The 19,766-nt window shown below is 39.1% G+C and overlaps 1 protein-coding gene across 13 annotated transcripts in view; it reads right to left on the reverse strand.

Annotated features, from left to right (window-relative positions):
• The window catches only part of MAP4 (microtubule associated protein 4), a 197,379-nt gene that overhangs the window by 99,298 nt on the left and 78,315 nt on the right, over positions 1-19,766 (reverse strand). For all 13 annotated transcript variants that reach the window (XM_058557467.1, XM_058557460.1, XM_058557418.1 and 10 more), the window contains exon 3: positions 2,434-2,502. In XM_058557467.1, the coding sequence (XP_058413450.1) occupies positions 2,434-2,502 (69 nt within the window). The remainder of the gene's footprint in view (positions 1-2,433; positions 2,503-19,766) is intronic.

The following is a 19,766-nucleotide window of genomic DNA, read 5'->3' on the forward strand; positions in this document are numbered from 1 at the left end:
AAAGAGAACAAGAAATAAAAGACATTAGATGATCTTCATAAAATACTGAAATTAAAAAGAATTCATCTTGTCCTTTGTGCTCACAAAGGGAAAGGAGGTTCCATCAAGCCCTGCAGAGCACAAAGGAAGCAGGTGGTTTGCTCAGACATCAGCAGAAATAGGCCCCGAAGAACTACCCTCAGCTTCTTCTATATCGTGTCCAGGAAGGAAAAGCAAAGCTCTGCAAAATGCTGAAGGTTTTAGAAGTGTAACGGTGCTTAGGAAAGATCACTGGTCTGGTGTTGCCGCAGCCCCAGTGTTGAGAGACACGCTAGGCTTCTAGGAGGAGAAAAATAGAAAGGGAGGAAGAAGTAGGAAGGGGGAGGAAAGGGCGGAAAAGCACAGGTCATTAGTAATTAGCACAAGTTCAACATAGCAAGATGCTCATAAACCTTTATATGTTATCAGTGGAGCTGGTCTGCTCTTAGGACTATAGATAACATTCTGAAGGAAACAAATAAGAATTTTCAAAATGGCACTGAGCTACATGCTCCAGTTAGGGATAGCCAAATTAGAAAGAAGTCATAACATGCTCCAAAAACATGCACTCTTTGCTCCCTCCCTACTACTTCCCACTCCCAAGTAAACATGCATATTTTCAGTAAATCATCTGCTTTATTATAGTCAAGAGATCAAATTCAGAGCACAAACATCTTCCTAAGTGCACAAACTATATTCTACCCAAGAGTAAAGAGGTGTCCAAGAGCAGGAAGACCTGCTCTCGTGATGTCACTGGGCAGTACATAAACAGCTGGGTTCTTTTTTGCCACCAGGGAACTAGGAGTCTTGAAACAGCAAGAGCCAGGCTGCACCTTTTTCCTGTTCTTTTTTTCTGCACTATTAACATTTGGCAGCGGGAAGCAATTGCTACATAAAGTTTGAGTCTCTTCTGGTCGTACTTGGCATCCTGCTGGAGAACAAACCTACTCTAGTTTTGATAGTTGTTTCCTTCCCGGACAAAAAAGCAGGCATCCACTCTTTCAACTGGCTAATCAAATCAATCCCCTCCAAGCCTTTCCTTCCCCTCGCACTGCCTCCTGGAGTTGAATTTACTCATTTTTTAAGAGTTCATGTTCAAGCTTCTTCTCCTTTAATAACAGGGATACTTCTGTAAATGTTTTCTTAAAACCAAATTACACAGGCGACTTTGCTTTCAAAGCAGGCACAGAAACAGTCAATACCACGTACGATTAAGATCATCAAAAAAATACAAAAATTTCAGTTCACAAAACTGGAAGATAAGATGGCACTTCTGGCTGTTTCTCGCTTTTAAAGTAAAGAGTTCCTACTCTATGAGTTGCTAATAAAGGTGTTAATGTTACTGGGTAAAACTAACATTCATAACAAATAGAACCTAGTCATCAATAAATCTGAGGTACGAAGATATATACAGCATTTCTAAAGGTCACAGAATGAAGAATAAACCCTGGAATAATTGCTATTGCTAACAGAAGGCTTTTTGGAAGCCTTAGAAACTGAGAAATCTTATGCTGGCTCAAGGAAACACTTCTCAAGGCTGAGGTATGCACACAAGAAGAGAAACAGAGACACCATACATGTCTAGTGCCTCTTTCCACTGCAGTAACATGAATTAAGAGTTATGCCCCAGTTAAGAGCACACTCTGCTGCAGAGAACAATGTGCTTGATCACTAGAAGTCTATTCATGGGTCAACAGTGTCAGCCTGACAACAACTGCAAATTATGTGCAGTTATTTATAAAAATTCAATATGACTCTCATATCAGTTACTTAAGAAAAGATTTACTAAGTACATCCCTTTGGACTCTGCTACTGCTTTGAGAATTTTGCTCACTACAAATTCACTGGGGACAGAGGGTTGGTGCTAGTTATAAGGTGGGAACCGACAGGAACTCAGTGCTAGCTGATAGAATATCAAAGCCCTAGTAATGGGCTAGGAGTCAAAGTTAGAGACAGATTTCAAAAGTAACAGTTAAGGAAAAAACAAAGGAAAAACAGACTGAGGGCAAAAGAGAAAGGGAAGAACTTTTAACTTGCAGCTCACAAGTTTCCTAACATTGAGCCATGGAAAATAAACTAAGTACAGTGTGCATTCAGAGAAAAGACCTGCTTAAAGAACAAAGGCCTCCAATATAACATATTTTGATGATGATTATTCTGCATCTATAAGCGTACTTTTGAAATTGATCCAGCTCTTGTGTGGTACAACTACAAAAATGTTCAAAGTATATCTTTCCACTGTTGGAGATGTTATGTGGCAGATGCCCTGGGATTAAACAGTACATCCAACAAGAACAACAATATCCTTAGAAATAATCCATATGCTTCCACTAACAATCCTCTTCAAAGGAGCTTATCAAGGTGTTCACTGTGACTGTTTCACCCACACTTTGGGGAATCCTGGGAACCACTTACCTATAGTATCATTCCCTTCTATTCCATGATCACCATTGGCTAGCACTGTTGGTTTAGAAGATGGAGCACCTGCAACAACCACAAAGAATAATTACCCATTGCGACACATAGAAAAATGAAAAACAGATCCAACTACTGTCTAACTAGTAGAATTTTTGTCACTCTTCATAGCATTAGCTTACAACAGATAAAAATCTGTCAAAAATTTAAAGATCCAATAAAAGGAAACCCAGAAACACAGAACAGAAATGAGGCACTAATTTCTGTGGTGTCCAAGCTTTGTCCACCACTATAGGAGATCCCTTCCTAACAGCAAGCTCAAGTCTTTTCTGTTCTGTAAATTGTCAAAGATCACCATTATATTCAATAAAACCATCGTGAAGCACCACAAGTTTAGTCCCTGATTCAAATCAAATGCTCTGAGGACACAGGGCCATGTAAAACAACCTCCACTGGGCCGGCCCGGTGGCTTAGCGGTTAAGTGTATGCGCTCCGCTACTGGTGGCCTGGGTTCGGATCCCGGGCGTGCACTGACGCACTGCTTCTCCGGCCATGTTGAGGCCACATACAGCAACTAGAAGGATGTGCAACTATGACATACAACTATCTACTGGGGCTTTGGGGAAGAAAAAAACAAAAAAAAGGAGGAGGATTGGCAATAGCTGTTAGCTCAGAGCCAGTCTTCCTCAGCATAAAAAAAAAAGGAGGATTAGCACGGATGTTACCTCAGGGCTGATCTCCCTCACAATCAATCAATCAATCAATCAATCAATAAAACAACCTCCACATAAAAAGTCCAGGGCACCATCACTGCTCCTGTACATGAGGATTACATGGTCACCAGCAGCACTTCTGGAAACAGATGACTTTTTTTCTTTTTAAGCTATTCTAATAGGATGTAGTTGTGTCTCATTCCCTGATAACTACAGATATTGAGCATCTTTTCATGTATTTATTTGTCATTCCTTTTCTTCCTTTGGTGAACTGAATGGTCAAATTTTTTGACTATTTTTTAATTGGGCTGTTTGTTTTCTCATTATTGAGTTTTGAGAATTCTTTCTACATTCTGAATACCAACCTTTATCAGATGAGTTTTGCAAATATTTTCTCTCAGTCTATAATTCATATTTTTGTTTTCTCAACTGGGTATTTTGAAAAGCAAAAGTTTTAAATTTTGATGAAGTCTAATTTATCATTTTTTTCTTTCATGCTTTCAGTGAAGTATCCAAGAAATCTTTGCCTAACCCACAGTCACAGGATTTTCTCCTATGTTTTGCTCTAGAAGTTTTATAGTTTTCAAATTTAGGTTTCACCTTGAGGCCTATGATATATTTGGAGTTAAATTTTATATATGATGTAAAATATGGATCTAGGTTCATATTTTTGCATATGGACATTTAATTGTTCCTGTATCATTTGTTGAAAAGACTATCCTCATTCCATTGAATTATCTTTGCACTTTTGTTGAAAATCAACTGACCACACTATGCATGGATCTATTTCAGGACTGTCTTCTGTTCCACTGATCTATAAGTCTACCCATTTTGCTAATACCACACTGTCTACATTACTGAAGTTGTATAAAGTCTTGAAATGAGGTCATGTGAGTCCTCCAAATTGGATCTTTTCCATAATTGTTCTGGTTATTCTACTTCCTCTGCTTTTCCATATAAATTTTAGAATCAGCTGTTGATTTATACAAAAATCCTGACAGAATCCTGACTGCAACTGCGTTGACTATATAGATCAATTTGAGGATGTACAACCTTTTCTGAAAGGCTCAGACTACAGCTAATATTTCAGCAACCTGCCTAGCTCTGCAGTCAGCCTGCCAACCCAAGAGTTTCCTACGAAATCACTCTCAAGAATCTCACAGAGATATTTTTCATAAGACCAGTGAAACTCTAGAATGTATGCCACTAAAATATAAAATGTAAGATTTTAATTTGGAAGACAAGAGATTACACAGTCCATGTCCTGGCTCCCAATAATCCAAGGCAGAAATCTTTCACATAACTCATTGAAAAGATCTTTCAGGGCCGGCCCTGTGGCTTAGCAGTTAAGTGCGCGAGCTTCGCTACTGGCGGCCTGGGTTCGGATCCCGGGCGCGAACCAACGCACTGCTTCTCCGGCCATGCTGAGGCCGCGTCCCACATACAGCAACTACAAGGATGTGCAACTATGACATACAACTATCTACTGGGGCTTTGGGGAAAAAAAAGGAGGAGGATTGGCAATAGATGTTAGCTCAGGGCCGGTCTTCCTCAGCAAAAAGAGGAGGATTAGCGTGGATGTTAGCTCAGGGCTGATCTTCCTCACACACACAAAAAAAAGATCATTCATTCTGTTATCTCAGATAAAAGAGGAACAGCTGAAGAGAACAACCTAAAAGAACAAGGCAGACTAAAAAGAGAATATCAATTAACTGGAAAAAGAAGAGGGAAATAAAGGAACGAAAGATAATAGACTTTTATTAAATACCCACTATGTACCACACACCATGCCATGCCAGGGCTTAACATATTGTATTTTACTTATCCAGAGAGATGCCAAATACGTTCTATCTCATATTTATGCAAATAGGATAGAATATATTTGATATAAATAAATTCCCTTTTACCCTCACATTTAAGTTCATAAAATTTATTCTTCCTAGCTCAAGAAAGAATGCATATTTTAAAAAACCTGCCTCATTTTAAAACGCAGATTACAAGAAAAATAAAATGCAAATTATAAAAAATGATCCCATCTTTTGGCCATGAGAGTGATAAAATCTTTTTAAAATTTGATAACAGCCAGTGTTGGCACAAGTGTAGGAAAATAGGTAATCTCATACACCTTTGGGGGAATATAAATTGGAACAATTTTTTATGAGATAATTTGGCAGTCTATCAAATTTCGAAATACCTGCTTAATTCAACAATTCATTTTAGGTATGGAGTTCACCAAAAGACATAAAAAAGCAAATGAAAATGAATGTAAATAGGATGTTTATTATGGCATTTTAAAAAGTAACAAATGCCCACCAATAGATTCACTAAACTGTGAAATAACACACAACTATTAAAAGAAACGAGGTAGCTCTTCACATATCGATACGGGAAGATGCCAAGAAATGTTAAGAAAAAATAAAAGCAAATATGGCATAACAGCATGATAAAAAACAACACACAAATAATCAGAAAAAACATGAAAGAATACATACCAAACACCACTGGTAACTGCTAAGGAATGGAGTGTGGGGAACCACAGATGGGGGTAAAAAGGAAGACTTTCACAGACATAAAGTCTTGTTTTATAAGAGCACATTAAAGAATTTAAAGAGTGGATAAAGGTAGCCAACTGAAGCACAAAGGTCAGCCTCAACATACTATCACAAGCACTTAAAAACAGCAGAAAAGATTGCTTAAAAGAATACAGTAATGAAAGATCTAAAAATCAAGAAGGGTACCCTCAGTGGACCAGAAATTACAAAAAATATCCAAGAAAGTGAAAGCAAATATGACCACACTGAAGGAGAAATCACAGCCCAAAGAAGGCAGAGGAAAGCAGGACTCCAAGGTACTGTAAGCTTAGAGACAGCAGAGATGATGGGACTCCACTAAAATCTGCGAGGCCAGTACCCACTTCTCCCACGCTTTCCTTCCCTCACAACAGTCAGCTTTGTGCCAACTCCCAGATGGGAGCAGAGAATGAATGCTCTGGCACAAGAGGAAGCCAACTCACTGGGTGATCAGTGATACCCAGAGGAGTGGGGAGCCCCACACTCCACCTGGCAGCACTGTTGCATTCCTGCCAGAGGCAGGTGGTAGAAACTGTCATGCATCATAGGGAATCTCAAATAGACAGTATCGCCAAATAACTAAGGAAAATTACTACCAAAAAATAAAGGAACCACATTTGAAGAGAGTAAGTATCACCCAGGGTAACAATGTTGATATAGCAAATAGGAGACTTTTAAAAAAGAAACGCATCATTTCCCTCAGAAAGATAAAAGAAAATATCACACATCCATGAAACAAAAGCAAGCCCCTAAACAAAGTGAATTATCTAACGACTGAGTAGCAAATCCTTTCCCAGGTTAGATAATTTCCAATTCTTTACTTTCATCAAAATTTAAAAGAGGTCATAACGAAGTTGTCACCGGATAGGACACTGAAAATAATTTTCAGTAGTATTGAATTATGGAATTCTTAGCATATAAATCAAAGAATTGACGGCACTGCCATAATAAAGTTTCTATTTCACATACTTAGCTATGTGAATAAGGTTTTTTGGCTATTATGTCTATAAATATAACAGGAGTAAAAATTGCTAAATCCTGTTTCAATCTAGCAAAACAGTTAGTCACAAATTCATGATCTAATCAAGAAAAATAACAGACCCTCAACATCTGCAAATCAATCAATGTGATATACTACATTAACAAAATGAGGAATAAAAATCACATGATCATCTCAATAGATGCAGAGAAAGCATGTGACAAGATACAACATCTACTTATGATAAAAACTCTCAATAAAATGGGTGTAGAAGGAAAGTACCTCAACATAATAAAGCCCATAGATGACAAACCCACAGCCAACACCACACTTAACAGTGAAAAATTGAAAGCCATCTCTTCAAGAACAAGAACAAGACAAGGGTGCCCACTCTTGTTGCTCCTATTCAACATAGTACTGGAGGTTTTGGCCAGAGCAATAAGGCAAGAAAAAGAAATAAAAGGCATCCAAATTGGAAAGGAAGAAGCGAAACTCTCACTCTGCTGATGACATGATTCTCTGTATAGAAAACCCTAAAGAATCCACCAGAAAACTATTAGAAATAATCAACAACTACAGCAAAGTTGCAGGGTACAAAATCAACTTACAAAAATCAGTTGCATTTCAACACACTAATAATGAACTAGTAGAAAGAGAAGTCAAGAACACAATCCCAGGCCGGCCCCGTGGCTTAGCGGTTAAGTGCGCGCACTCCGATGCTGGCGGCCGGGGTTCGGATCCCAGGTTCGGATCCTGGGTTCGGATTCCAGGTGCGCACCAATGCACCGCTTCTCAGGCCATGCTGAGGCCGTGTCCCACACAGCAGCTAGAAGGATGTGTAACTATGACATACAACTATCTACTGGGGCTTTGGGGGAAAAATAAATTAAAAAAAAAAAAAAAAGAATACAATCCCATTTACAATCACACAAAAAGAATAAAATATCTAGGAATAAATTTAACCAAGGAAGTGAAAGATCTATACACTGAAAACTATAAGACGTTATTAAAAGAAATCAAAGAATACATAAAGAAATGGAAAGACATTCTACGCTCATGGATCGGAAAAACAAACAGTTAAAACATCCATATCACCTAAACAAATCTACAGATTCAATGCAATCCCAATCAGAATCCCAATGACATTCTTCACAGAAATAGAACAAAGAATCCTAAAATTTATTTGGAACAATAAAAGACCCCAACCAGCCAAAGCAATCCTGAGAAAAAAGAACAAAGTTGGAGGGGCGGCCCGGTGGCGTAGTGATTAAGTTCTCACACTCTGCTTTGGTGGCCCGGGGTTCACAGGTTCAAATCCTGGATGCACAGCTAATCAAACCATGCTGTGGCGGCATCCCATTTACAAAATGGAGGAAGATGGGAACAGATGTTAGCTCGGGGCCAATCTTCCTCAGCAAAAAAGAAGAGGATTGGCAAGAGATGTTAGCTCAGGGCCAGTCTTCCTCACAGAAAAAAAAAAAAGTTGGAGGCATCACAATCTCTGACTTCAAAATATACTACAAAGCTATAGTAATCAAAACAGTATGGTACTGGTACAAAAACAGACACACAGACCAATGAAACAGAATTTAAAGCCTAGAAATAAAACCACACATCTATGGACAGCTAATCTTCAACGAAGGAGCCAAGAACATACAATGGAGAAAGGAAAATCTCTTCAATAAATGGTGCTGGGAAAACTGGACAGCCATATGCAAAAGAATGAGAGTTGACCATTATCTTACACCATACACCAAAATTAACTCAAAATGGATTAAAGACTTGAATGTAAGACCTCAAACGATAAAACTCCTAGAAGAAAATATCGGCAGTACACTCTTTGACATCGGTCTTAGCAGCATCTTTTCAAATACCATGTCTACTCAGGCAAGGGAAACAAAAGAAAAAATAAACAAAAGAGAGTACATCAGACTAAAAAGCTTCTGCAAGGCAAAGAAAACCATGAACAAAACAAAAAGACAACCCACCAATATTTCTTTCTTTTTTTTTTTTTTTTTGCTGAGGAAGACCGGCTCTGAGCTAACATCTATTGCCAATCCTCCTCCTTCCCCCCCACCAAAGCCCCAGTAGATAGTTGTATGTCATAGTTGCACATCCTTCTAGTTGCTGTATGTGGGACGCGACCTCAGCATGGCCAGAGAAGCGGTGCGTCGGTGCGTGCCCGGGATCCGAACCCAGGCCGCCAGCAGCGGAGCGCCGCGCACTTAACCGCTAAGCCACGGGGCCAGCCCCCACCAAGATTTCTTAATACTGAGAAAATATTTGCAAATCTTATATCTGACAAGGGGTTAATTTCCAAAATATATAAAGAACTCATACAACTCAACAACAAAAAAACAACCCAATCAAAAAATGGGCAGAGGATATGAACAGACATTTTTCCAAAGAAGATATACAGATGGCCAATAGGCACATGAAAAGATGTTCAACATCACTAATTATTAGAGAAATGCAAATCAAAACTACAATGAAATATCACCTTATCTGTCAGAATGGCTATAATTAACAAGACAAAAATAACAAATGTTGGAGACGATGTGGAGGAAAGGGAACCCTCGTACACTGCTGGTGGGAATGCAAACTGGTGCAGCCACTATGGAAAATACTATGGAGATCTCTCAAAAAATTAAAAATAGAAATACCATACAATCCAGCTAACCCACTACTGGGTATTTACCCAAAGAACGTGAAATCAGAAGAGACTTCCTCCACTCTCTACTACCACATACATAAACCTAAAGCATCTGCATTGAAACTCTCCTCATCTCTATACCTGTGCTTTGGCTCTCCATCCCTTCTTTCCAAAGACAAGATTCTTGTTCTCCATCTACTCTTGAAATCAGATAATTATCTCACTCCTCTCAAATCTCACAACTCTTTATTTGCTCTTTTCTTTTGGCATTTAACTATCTTCCCTAGTGAACTGTAAACTCCTTGAGGTCTCAAGTTTTGGGTTCATTTTTTTATCCTTATGACACAGTGTTCTCAATAAATATTTTCTTAAAGAATGAATGAATCACTAGAATAAATGTGACTGCCAGTGTGTGTGGAGAGGTGGCAGATGGGACATAAGGAGGGAGAGTGCAAATGAAGGAACTTCTAAGTTAACCTTAAATTTCTAAGAACAAAACAAAGTATCAGAGGTTATACTTTCAAAACACTTTAATTTTCTAATTTTCTTCACAAACAGTGAAGTTTTATTTTTATAATCAGAGGGATAAAGCTATTAACAGAAGATTTCAAACAAGATCAACACCAGGATACCACAAGTCATATGCTATTTCCTTGTTTTCACTATCAGAGATGCAACCTACACGAGAGAGAGAGGAATACTGCTGTAGTTTCATTGAGAGATCTTAAACATAAAGATGTCTGCACCATTTCCAGAGTAAGCAATTTGACTGTAAGAAACAAACGTTCCTCCCAACTTACTTGGAGTCTGTGCCTAAGAACAACGGAACTTCTCCATCTGAGGGAAAAGGATTTGGGGGAAAAAAAAAAAGACACAGAGGATAGCTGGGTTAGGAGGATGGTTCACGGGTAGAATGTTGTTTATTTCTCTATCTTTGCCCCACGCAGCTCTCAGAATTTCTCAGCTACAGAAAGAACCTAACAAATTAACCTCTTCTTAAGAGAGAGCTCTGCTTTTCTTTTATACTACGGTATCATTATTATGAACTACCACTGTTAGCACTATTTTTCTTTTCTTTTCCAAAAAGGAACTTAGTTAAGAATATATTTTCAGGGCCGGCCCCATGACTTAGCGGTTAAGTATGCATGCTCCGCTGCTGGCAGCCCGGGTTCGGATCCTGGGCGCGCACCGACGCACCGCTTCTCCGGCCATGCTGAGGCCGTGTCCCACATGCAGCAACTGGAAGGATGTGCAGCTATGACATACAAATATCTACTGGGGCTTTGGGGGGAAAATAAATAAATAAAATCTTAAAAAAAAAAAAAACAGTGTATTTTCAAATCAAAGTCAGAAAACAACAATTTTTGCAAAAATGTCATGTGAATTTTTTTATGCATAGATATAAACTTCCCGAAATATACTCAATAAGACTATTAAGAGGGTTAAGGATTAGATATTTATCCCTACCTAAATAAATACCTACCACTTTGGTTTGTAGACATAATTGCTTGATAGTCTGCACATTAACATAACCTAAGCCTGAACAAAATGAGTTCAGTTCAATTTAACAACAAACAAAACTATTTCAATTCAGTTTAACAAGCAAATGATTGTATGTCTGCCATGTGCTAAGAGCAGTGATCTCTCTCTAATGTAGATCTGACCACGTTTCTCAGTCCCCTCATAGTTCCCCATAGACTGTGAGACTGCATGATCTCACTCAATGTGCTTCTCCATGGTTCTCCTGTCACTTGTCTCACTTGTCACTTTAATCTTTGGTTTCTTACTGCTTATTCAACTTACAGCAACTTGAGGCTATTGGTACGCTTTGAACTATTCTATACCTCTCTGCTTTTGCTAAACGTGTCATTCTGCATGGAATATAAAAATAAACAAAATACTACTCCTACTCTAGAGGAGTGTAGGTGTGAGATAACAAATAGCTTCATTATGACCTTACAAGTGCTATGAGAAAGGAAAGTGCAGGGAAGAAAGGCACTTACCCAGGGGAAGATGATAAAGGCTTGGGGTGAGGGAGCAGAAGGGAGAGGGGATGGAAGTCAGAGAATGTTCTTGGAAGGTTGCACCTAAACCCAATCTTAAAGAATTGCAGAACACCACTTTTAGTCAAAGCTTTAAATATCATCAAGCTCCAAATTTGTATCTACTGCCCAGAACTCTCCTTTGAACTCCAGACTCTTTCATTTAGCTGCCTACTGCTCTTCTCCACTTAAATATCTTCTCCACTAACAGATAACTCACACTCAACATACCCCAAGCTGAATTTCTTATCTTCTCCTCAAAATCTACTTTTATAGTCCTCCCAATCTCAGATGATGGCAATTCCTTCAGTTGCTTCACGTCAATTCAGTTGCTCAGGTGAAAACCCTTAGAGTCATCCTGGATTCATCCTTGGCAATGAAAAGGTTTTGTACCTTAAAAGGAGCAGTTTGGGTGGCATGGCATGGCTTAAAGTCAGATACGAGTAAGTTCAAGAGAGAATAAGAGAGGGGGGGGCCAGCCCCGTGGCGTAGCGGTTAAGCGCATGCGCTCCGCTGCTAGCGGCCTGGGTTCAGATCCCTGGCACGCACCAATGCACTGCTTGTCAGGCCATGCTGTGGTGGCGTCCCATATAAAGTGGAGGAAGATGGGCACAGATATTAGCCTTCCTCGGCAAAAAGAGGAGGATTGGCATGGATGTTAGCTCAGGGCTGATCTTCCTCACAAAAAAAGAGAGAATGAGAGGAAAGAAATTGGAGAAAGGTAGTAGCTACATCTTTTTCAAAGAAGGAGCAGAATAAAAAGAAGCAGATGAGATGGACATGGGGTTCAGACAGGATTGTTTTTTAAGTGAAGGAAAAAATGGTGGTATGTTTGATGCTGATGAACAACCCAGCTGAAAGAGAGGAACTGATGATGCAAGAGACAGAAGAGACAGTTACTATAGTAGTGTCCTTGGGAAAGAGCATGAGCAGTTCACCTATAACAACGAGAATAAGGGCAGAGTAGGGGGGAGGGCGGAGAATAAGGGCAGAGTAGGGGGGAGGGCGAACGGCGTAAAGGGGCACATACGTACAGTGTCAGATAAAAACTAGACTACTGATGGTAAACACGACGCAGTCTATACAGAAACTGATATACAATAATGTACACCTGAAATTACACAATGTTATAAGCCAATATGACTTCTACAAAATTAAAAGAAAAAAGATACATTTTAAAATAAAACTTTATTTTTCCTTTAACAGAAGTAGTTCATTTAACGTTATGTTTACTTTTTAAATGTTAGCAAACCCTGGAGAAAAGCAGGTCATCTGAAAATTTTATAGGACTGTTTATTTTGTTCTGGCTAGCAGGGATAGGAAACATACAATACATAAAGAGCAAGATCTTGAGGAAAATGACTCTTAATATGGACATCTATTTCATTTATCAATTAATTACTTCAACTGTTTCTGCCTTTAATAAATGTTTATGGGGGCCGGCCCGGTGGTGCAAGCGGTTAACTGTGCATGCTCCACTGTGGCGGCCCACGGTTTGCCGGTTCGGATCCTGGGCACACACCAACGCACCGCTTGGCAAGCCATGCTGTGGCGGCGTCCCATATAAAGTGGAAGAAGACGGACACGGATGTTAGCCCAGGGCCAGTCTTCCTCAGCAAGAAAAAAAAGAGGAGGATTGGCAGATGTTAGCACAGGGCTGATCTTCCTCACAAAAAAATAAATAAATGTTTATGGGGGCATGATGGAATTTTCATTATCTACATTGTGGTGATGCTTTTACAGTATATACATATGTCATAACTTAACAAGATGTACATTTTAAATATGTGTACTTTATTGTAGGTCTAAATAAAGAAGTAAAAATAGAGAGTCTCAGGGTGACGTCAGCATCATGGCCGAGTGAGGTTTCCCGTGAACTCCTCCCCCGACAAGATACAACAAAAGGAACAGTCACAGACCAACAACGGAATCCCAGACAGTGAAAAGCCAGAGCGGAAAGATCCACACTGCCGCACATCTGAGAGCGGAACGTGCTAGGCCCCGGAGGAAGTGGGGAGAGGTAAGGAGAACTCCTCTCCCTCCCCATGAGATCAGCGATCCGGGTCTGCGCGCGGCTCCCAGAGAGGGGGGAGGGGCGGCCCTCGGCGGGGAAACCGTAGCTCTTTGGACTCTCTCAGCCAGTGGGGAACTCCCGCACAGAGGACTCAGAAGAGCCCCAGGGCTACCATCAACATCTGAGCACCCCAGAGAGCGGATAAAGAGGGGCAAACGAGAAGCCTGAGAAGCCTCCCACGTCAGGGACCCAGAGGGCAAAAGAGAGAGCTCCCCCCTCCCCCAAACCGGACCCTGCAGCTCAACCGACCAGACCAGACCTAGCGATCCGCGACAGACCTGATCAAACAACCGGATCAAACAACCGGACCCGTGGATCGCAGCGGGGGGGGGGGGGGGGGGGGGGACTGAAAAAACTGTGGATCACAGCAGAAAAACCGGGGCAGAGCGCAGGGGGTTTAGACTACACAGCCCTTTACCACCAGACAGTGGCGGCAGGTGGAAACTGCAACCAGAGATTTCCAGGATGAGGAAAAACAAAACCAACACAAGAACCACAATGCAAAATATATGAAATCACCAGACCAGAAACAAAATGACAAGCACCCAGAAATCAACCCCGAACACACAGAAATCCATAATCTAAATGACAGAGATTTCAAAATAGCTACCATAAAAACACTCAACGAAATACGAGACAACACAGACAAACAATTCAATGAGATTAGGAGTTTCTTCACGAAAGAGATTGAAATCATAAAGAAAAACCAACCAGTGCTGATGGAGATGAAGAACACAATGGAAGAGATAAAGGAGAATCTGGAATCTTTAAAGAACAGAGCTGACAATACGGAGGAAAGAATTAGCACTTTAGAGGATAGGAATACAGATATACTCCAGATGGAAGAGGAGAGAGAACTAAGACTAAAAAGAAATGAAGAAAGACTCCGAGAAATATCGGACTCTATTAGAAAATGTAACATAAGAATAATAGGTATTCCTGAGGGAGAAGAGAGAGAAAGAGGAACAGAGAGCCTATTCAAGGAAATAATAGCTGAGAATTTCCCAAATCTGGGGAAGGAGCAGGAAATACCAGTAAGCGAAGCCAACAAGACATCTATATATATTAACAGACAAAGGCCTTCACCACGACACCTAGTGGTAAGGCTAGCCAGGGTCAATGACAAAGAAACAATATTAAGGGCAGCTAGACAAAAACAAAAAATAACGTACAAAAGAACTCCCATCAGGCTCTCAGCTGATTTCTCAACAGAAACTTTACAGTTTCTACAGGAGAGACTGGAATGATATATTCAAAATACTGAAAGACAAAAACTTTCAGTCAAGAATACTCTATCCAGCAAAAATATCCTTCAAATATGAAGGAGAAATAGTAACTCTCCCAGATAAAAAAAAGCTAAGGGAGTTCATGGCCACGAGACTCCCACTACAAGAAATACTCAAGAAGGCCCTCAGGCCTGAAAAAAAGAAGAGAAAGGGAACAAAAAGCTTGGAGCAAGGAGAAAAGCAGGTAGACAAACTCAGAAAAATAGTAGATCTTTACCAGAATAGGTTAGCAACCACTTAATTACTAAATTCAAAGATCAAAGGAAGAAACTCACCAAAAATAAATTTAACCTCATGACTGTAAACACAGAGCCACAACACAAGATAGAATAAGGTATAACAAGAACAACTTAGAAGGGGAAGAGGACAGTGATTGAATTGACTTAGTATAAGGAAATAGGAGGCCATCAGATAATGGACTATCTCATACACAAGATTTTTTGCCCAAACCTCAAGGTAACCACTAAACAAATAATCAAAACAAAACCACATATGATAAACAAAGAGAAAACTAGAAGAGTCATAAGACAAAACAATCAAACTGAATTGGCAGCCCAAAACAAATGGGACAAGAAACAAAGGAAATGCAAAAGAACCAGAAAATAAGTGACAAAACAGCAACATTAAGCCCTCATATATCAATAATTACCCTAAATGTAAATGGATTGAACTCTCCAATAAAAAGATACAGAGTGGCAGGATGGATTAAAAAGCAAGACCCAACAATATGCTGCCTTCAGGAAACACATCTTAGCACTAAAGACAAGCACAGGCTCAGAGTGAAAGGATGGAAGACAATACTCCAAGCTAATGGCAAACAAAAGAAAGCAGGTGTTGCCATACTCATATCAGACAAAGTAGACTTCAAGATAAAACAGGTTAAGAAAGACAAAGAAGGGAAATATATAATGATAAAAGGGACACTCCATCAAGAAGACATATCACTTATAAATATATATGCACCCAACAAAGGATGTACATATCCCACCAATGTACATAAAGCAACTATTAACAAACCTAAAAGGAGACATCAACAACAACACAATAATAGTAGGGGATCTTAACACCCCACTTACAATAATGGATAGATCATCCAGACAAAAAGTCAATAAAGAAATAGTAGACTTAAATGAAAAACTGGACGAGATGGACCTAGTAGACATATACAGAGCACTCCATCCAAAAACAGCTGACTACGCATTCTTCTCAAGTGCGCATGGAACATTCTCTAGGATAGACCATATGTTGGGAAACAAAGCAAGCCTCAATAAATTTAAGAAGATTGAAATCATAACAAGCATCTTTTCAGACCATAAGGCTATGAAACTGGAAATGAACCATGAAAAAAATACTGGGAAAGTGACAAAAATGTGGAGATTAAACAACATGCTACTGAACAACCAATGGATCACTGATGAAATTAAAAGGAGAAATCAAAAACTATCTGGAAACAAATGAAAATGATAATATGCCATATCAAACCATATGGGATGCAGCAAAAGCGGTCCTGAGAGGGAAACTCATAGCGATACAAGCCCACCTTAACAAACAAGAAAAAGCCCAAATAGGCAACCTTAAATTACACCTAACAGAACTAGAAAAAGAAGAACAAACAAAGCCCAAAGCCAGCAGAAGGAGAGAAATAATAAAAATCAGAGCAGAAATAAATGAAATTGAGACCAAAAAAACAGTAGAAAGGATTAATGAAACAAAGAGTTGGTTCTTCGAGAAGATAAACAAAATCAACAAACCCTTAGCCAGGCTTACTAAGAAAAAAAGAGAAAAGGCTCAAGTAAATAAAATTAGAAATGAAAGAGGAGAAATTACAATGGATACCACAGAAATACAGAGGATTATAAGAGAATACTATGAGAAATTATATGCCAACAAATTGGACAATCTAGAAGAAATGGATAAATTCTTAGACTCATACAACCTCCCAAAATTGAACCAAGAAGAAATGGAGAATCTGAATAGACCAATAACAAGTAAAGAGATTGAAATAGTAATCAAAAACCTCCCAAAAAATAAAAGTCCAGGACCAGATGGCTTCTCCAGTGAGTTTTACCAAACATTCAAAGAAGATTTAATACCCATCCTTCTCAAACTATTCCAAAAAATAGAGGAAGATGGAACACTTCCTAAATCATTCTATGAGGCCAACATCACCCTGATACCAAAACCAGACAAAGACAATACAAAGAAAGAAAATTACAGGCCAATATCGCTGATGAACATTGATGCAAAAATCCTCAACAAAATATTGGCAAACCGAATACAACAATACATTAAAAAGATCATACAACATGATCAAGTGGGATTTATACCAGGGACGCAGGGATGGTTCAAGCTCCGCAAATCAATCAATGTGATACATCACATCAACAAAACAAAGAATAAAAACCACATGATCATCTCAATAGACGCAGAGAAGGCATTTGACAAGATACAACATCCATTTATGATAAAAACTCTCAATAAAATGGGAATAGAAGGAAAGTACCTCAACATAATAAAGGCCACATATGACAAACCCACAGCCAACATCATACTGAATGGGGAAAGACTGAAAGCCATTCCTCTGAGAACAGGAACGAGGCAGGGCTGCCCACTCTCACCACTCCTGTTCAACATAGTACTGGAGGTTTTGGCCAGAGCAATTAGGCAAGAAAAAGGAATAAAAGGAATCCAAATAGGTAACGAAGAAGTGAAACTCTCACTATTTGCAGATGACATGATTGTATATATAGAAAACCCTAAAGATTCTGTTGGAAAACTATTAGAAACAATCAACAACTACAGCAAAGTTGCAGGGTACAAAATCAATCTACAAAAATCAGTTGCATTTCTATATGCTAATAATGAACTAACAGAAAGAGAGCTCAAAAAGATAATACCATTTACAATTGCATCAAAAAGAATAAAATACCTAGGAATAAATCTTATCAAGGAGGTGAAGGACCTATACAATGAGAACTACAAGACATTATTGAAAGAAACCGATGATGACATAAAGAAACGGAAAGATATCCCATGCACGTGGATTGGAAGAATAAACATAGTTAAAATGTCTATATTACCTAAAGCAATCTACAGATTCAATGCAATCCCAATCAGAATCCCAATGACATTCTTCACAGAAATAGAAAAAAGAATACTAAAATTTATATGGGGCAACAAAAGACCCCGAATAGCTAAAGCAATCCTAAGAAAAAAGAACAAAGCAGGAGGCATTACAATCCCTGACTTCAAAACATACTACAAAGCAATAGTAATCAAAACAGCATGGTACTGGTACAAAAACAGACACACAGATCAATGGAACAGAATTCAAAGACCAGAAATAAAACCACACATATACGGGCAGCTAATTTTCAACAAAGGAGCTAAGAACATGCAATGGAGAAAGGAAAGTCTCTTCAATAAATGGTGTTGGGAAAACTGGACAGCCACATGCAAAAGAATGAAAGTGGACCATGTGCTATCGCCATTCACAAAAATTAACTCAAAATGGATCAAAGACCTGAAGGTGAGACCTGAAACTATAAAACTCAAATAAGAAAATATAAGCAACACACCATTTGACATTGGTTTTAAAGGAATCTTCGGATGACATGCCTACCCAGACTAGGGAAACTAAAGAAAAAATAAACAAGTGGGACTTTATCAGATTAAAGAGCTTTTATGAGACAAATGAAACCAGAATCAAGATGAACAGACAACCAACCAGCTGGGAGAGAATATTTGCAAAACATATATCTGACAAGGGGTTGATCTCCATAATATATAAAGAACTCACACAACTGAACAACAAAAAAACAAACAACCCGATCAAAAAATGGGCAGAGGAAATGAAGAGACACTTCTCCAAGGAAGATATACAGATGGCCAATAGGCACATGAAAAGATGCTCAACATCACTAATCATCAGGGAAATGCAAATCAAAACAACACTAAGATACCACCTCACGCCCGTTAGAATGGCTATAATCACCAAGACAAAAAACAACAAATGTTGGAGAGGATGTGGAGAAACAGGAACCCTCATACACAGCTGGTGGGAATGCAAATTGGTGCAGCCTCTATGGAAAACGGTATGGAGATTCCTCAAAGAATTAAAAATAGAGATGCCCTATGATCCAGCCATCCCACTACCGGGAATCTATCCAACGAACCTGAAATCAACAATCCAAAGAGGCTTATGCACCCCTATGTTCATTGCAGCATTATTCACCATAGCCAAGAAGTGGAAGCAACCTAAGTGTCCCTCGACTGACGACTGGATTAAGAAAATGTGGTATATATATACAATGGACTATTACTCAGCCATAAAAAAAGACAAAATCGTCCCATTTGCAACAACATGGATGGGCCTAGAGAGTATTATGTTAAGTGAAATAAGCCAGAAAGAGAAAGACAAACACTGTATGATCTCACTCATATGTGGAATATAAACCAACACATGGACAGAGAAAACTGGACTGTGGTTACCAGGGGCAGTGGGGGTGGGGGGTGGGCACAAGGGGTGAAGGGAGTCATATATATGGTGATGGACAAACAAAAATGTACAACCCAAAATTTCACAATGTTAGAAACCATTAAAACATCAATAAAAAAAAAAAGAAGTAAAAATATACATACTGACAACAAAAAAGAATAATAGCAGAGTAAAGGGCATAGATGAAGGCAGGTTAGGAGGACATGTGGTGGCGAGCTATGGATATGTTCTCTTCTGATTGAGTTTACTGATTCTCTGTTCTAAAGGTCATCAACCAAGAATATGAATAGGAGAGCAAGTGCTAGAGGTTTGAACAGAGAGAAGATGTGAAATAGTTGTCTAGGAAAGTGAAGACTTTACAAATTCATATGAATTAGTAGCAGAGTCCTCAAGTTCCCGTTCTTCATGCAAATGAAAGAAGACTCTCATTCACATTTCCTGAACATAATATGTATATGTCTAATAATTCTGCCTTTTGAATTTAATAAGTGAATGTTTAGTTTTGAAAAACAGTATCT

The sequence above is a fragment of the Diceros bicornis genome, chromosome 2 (genome assembly GCF_020826845.1).
Source record: "Diceros bicornis minor isolate mBicDic1 chromosome 2, mDicBic1.mat.cur, whole genome shotgun sequence".
NCBI lineage: Eukaryota > Metazoa > Chordata > Mammalia > Perissodactyla > Rhinocerotidae > Diceros > Diceros bicornis.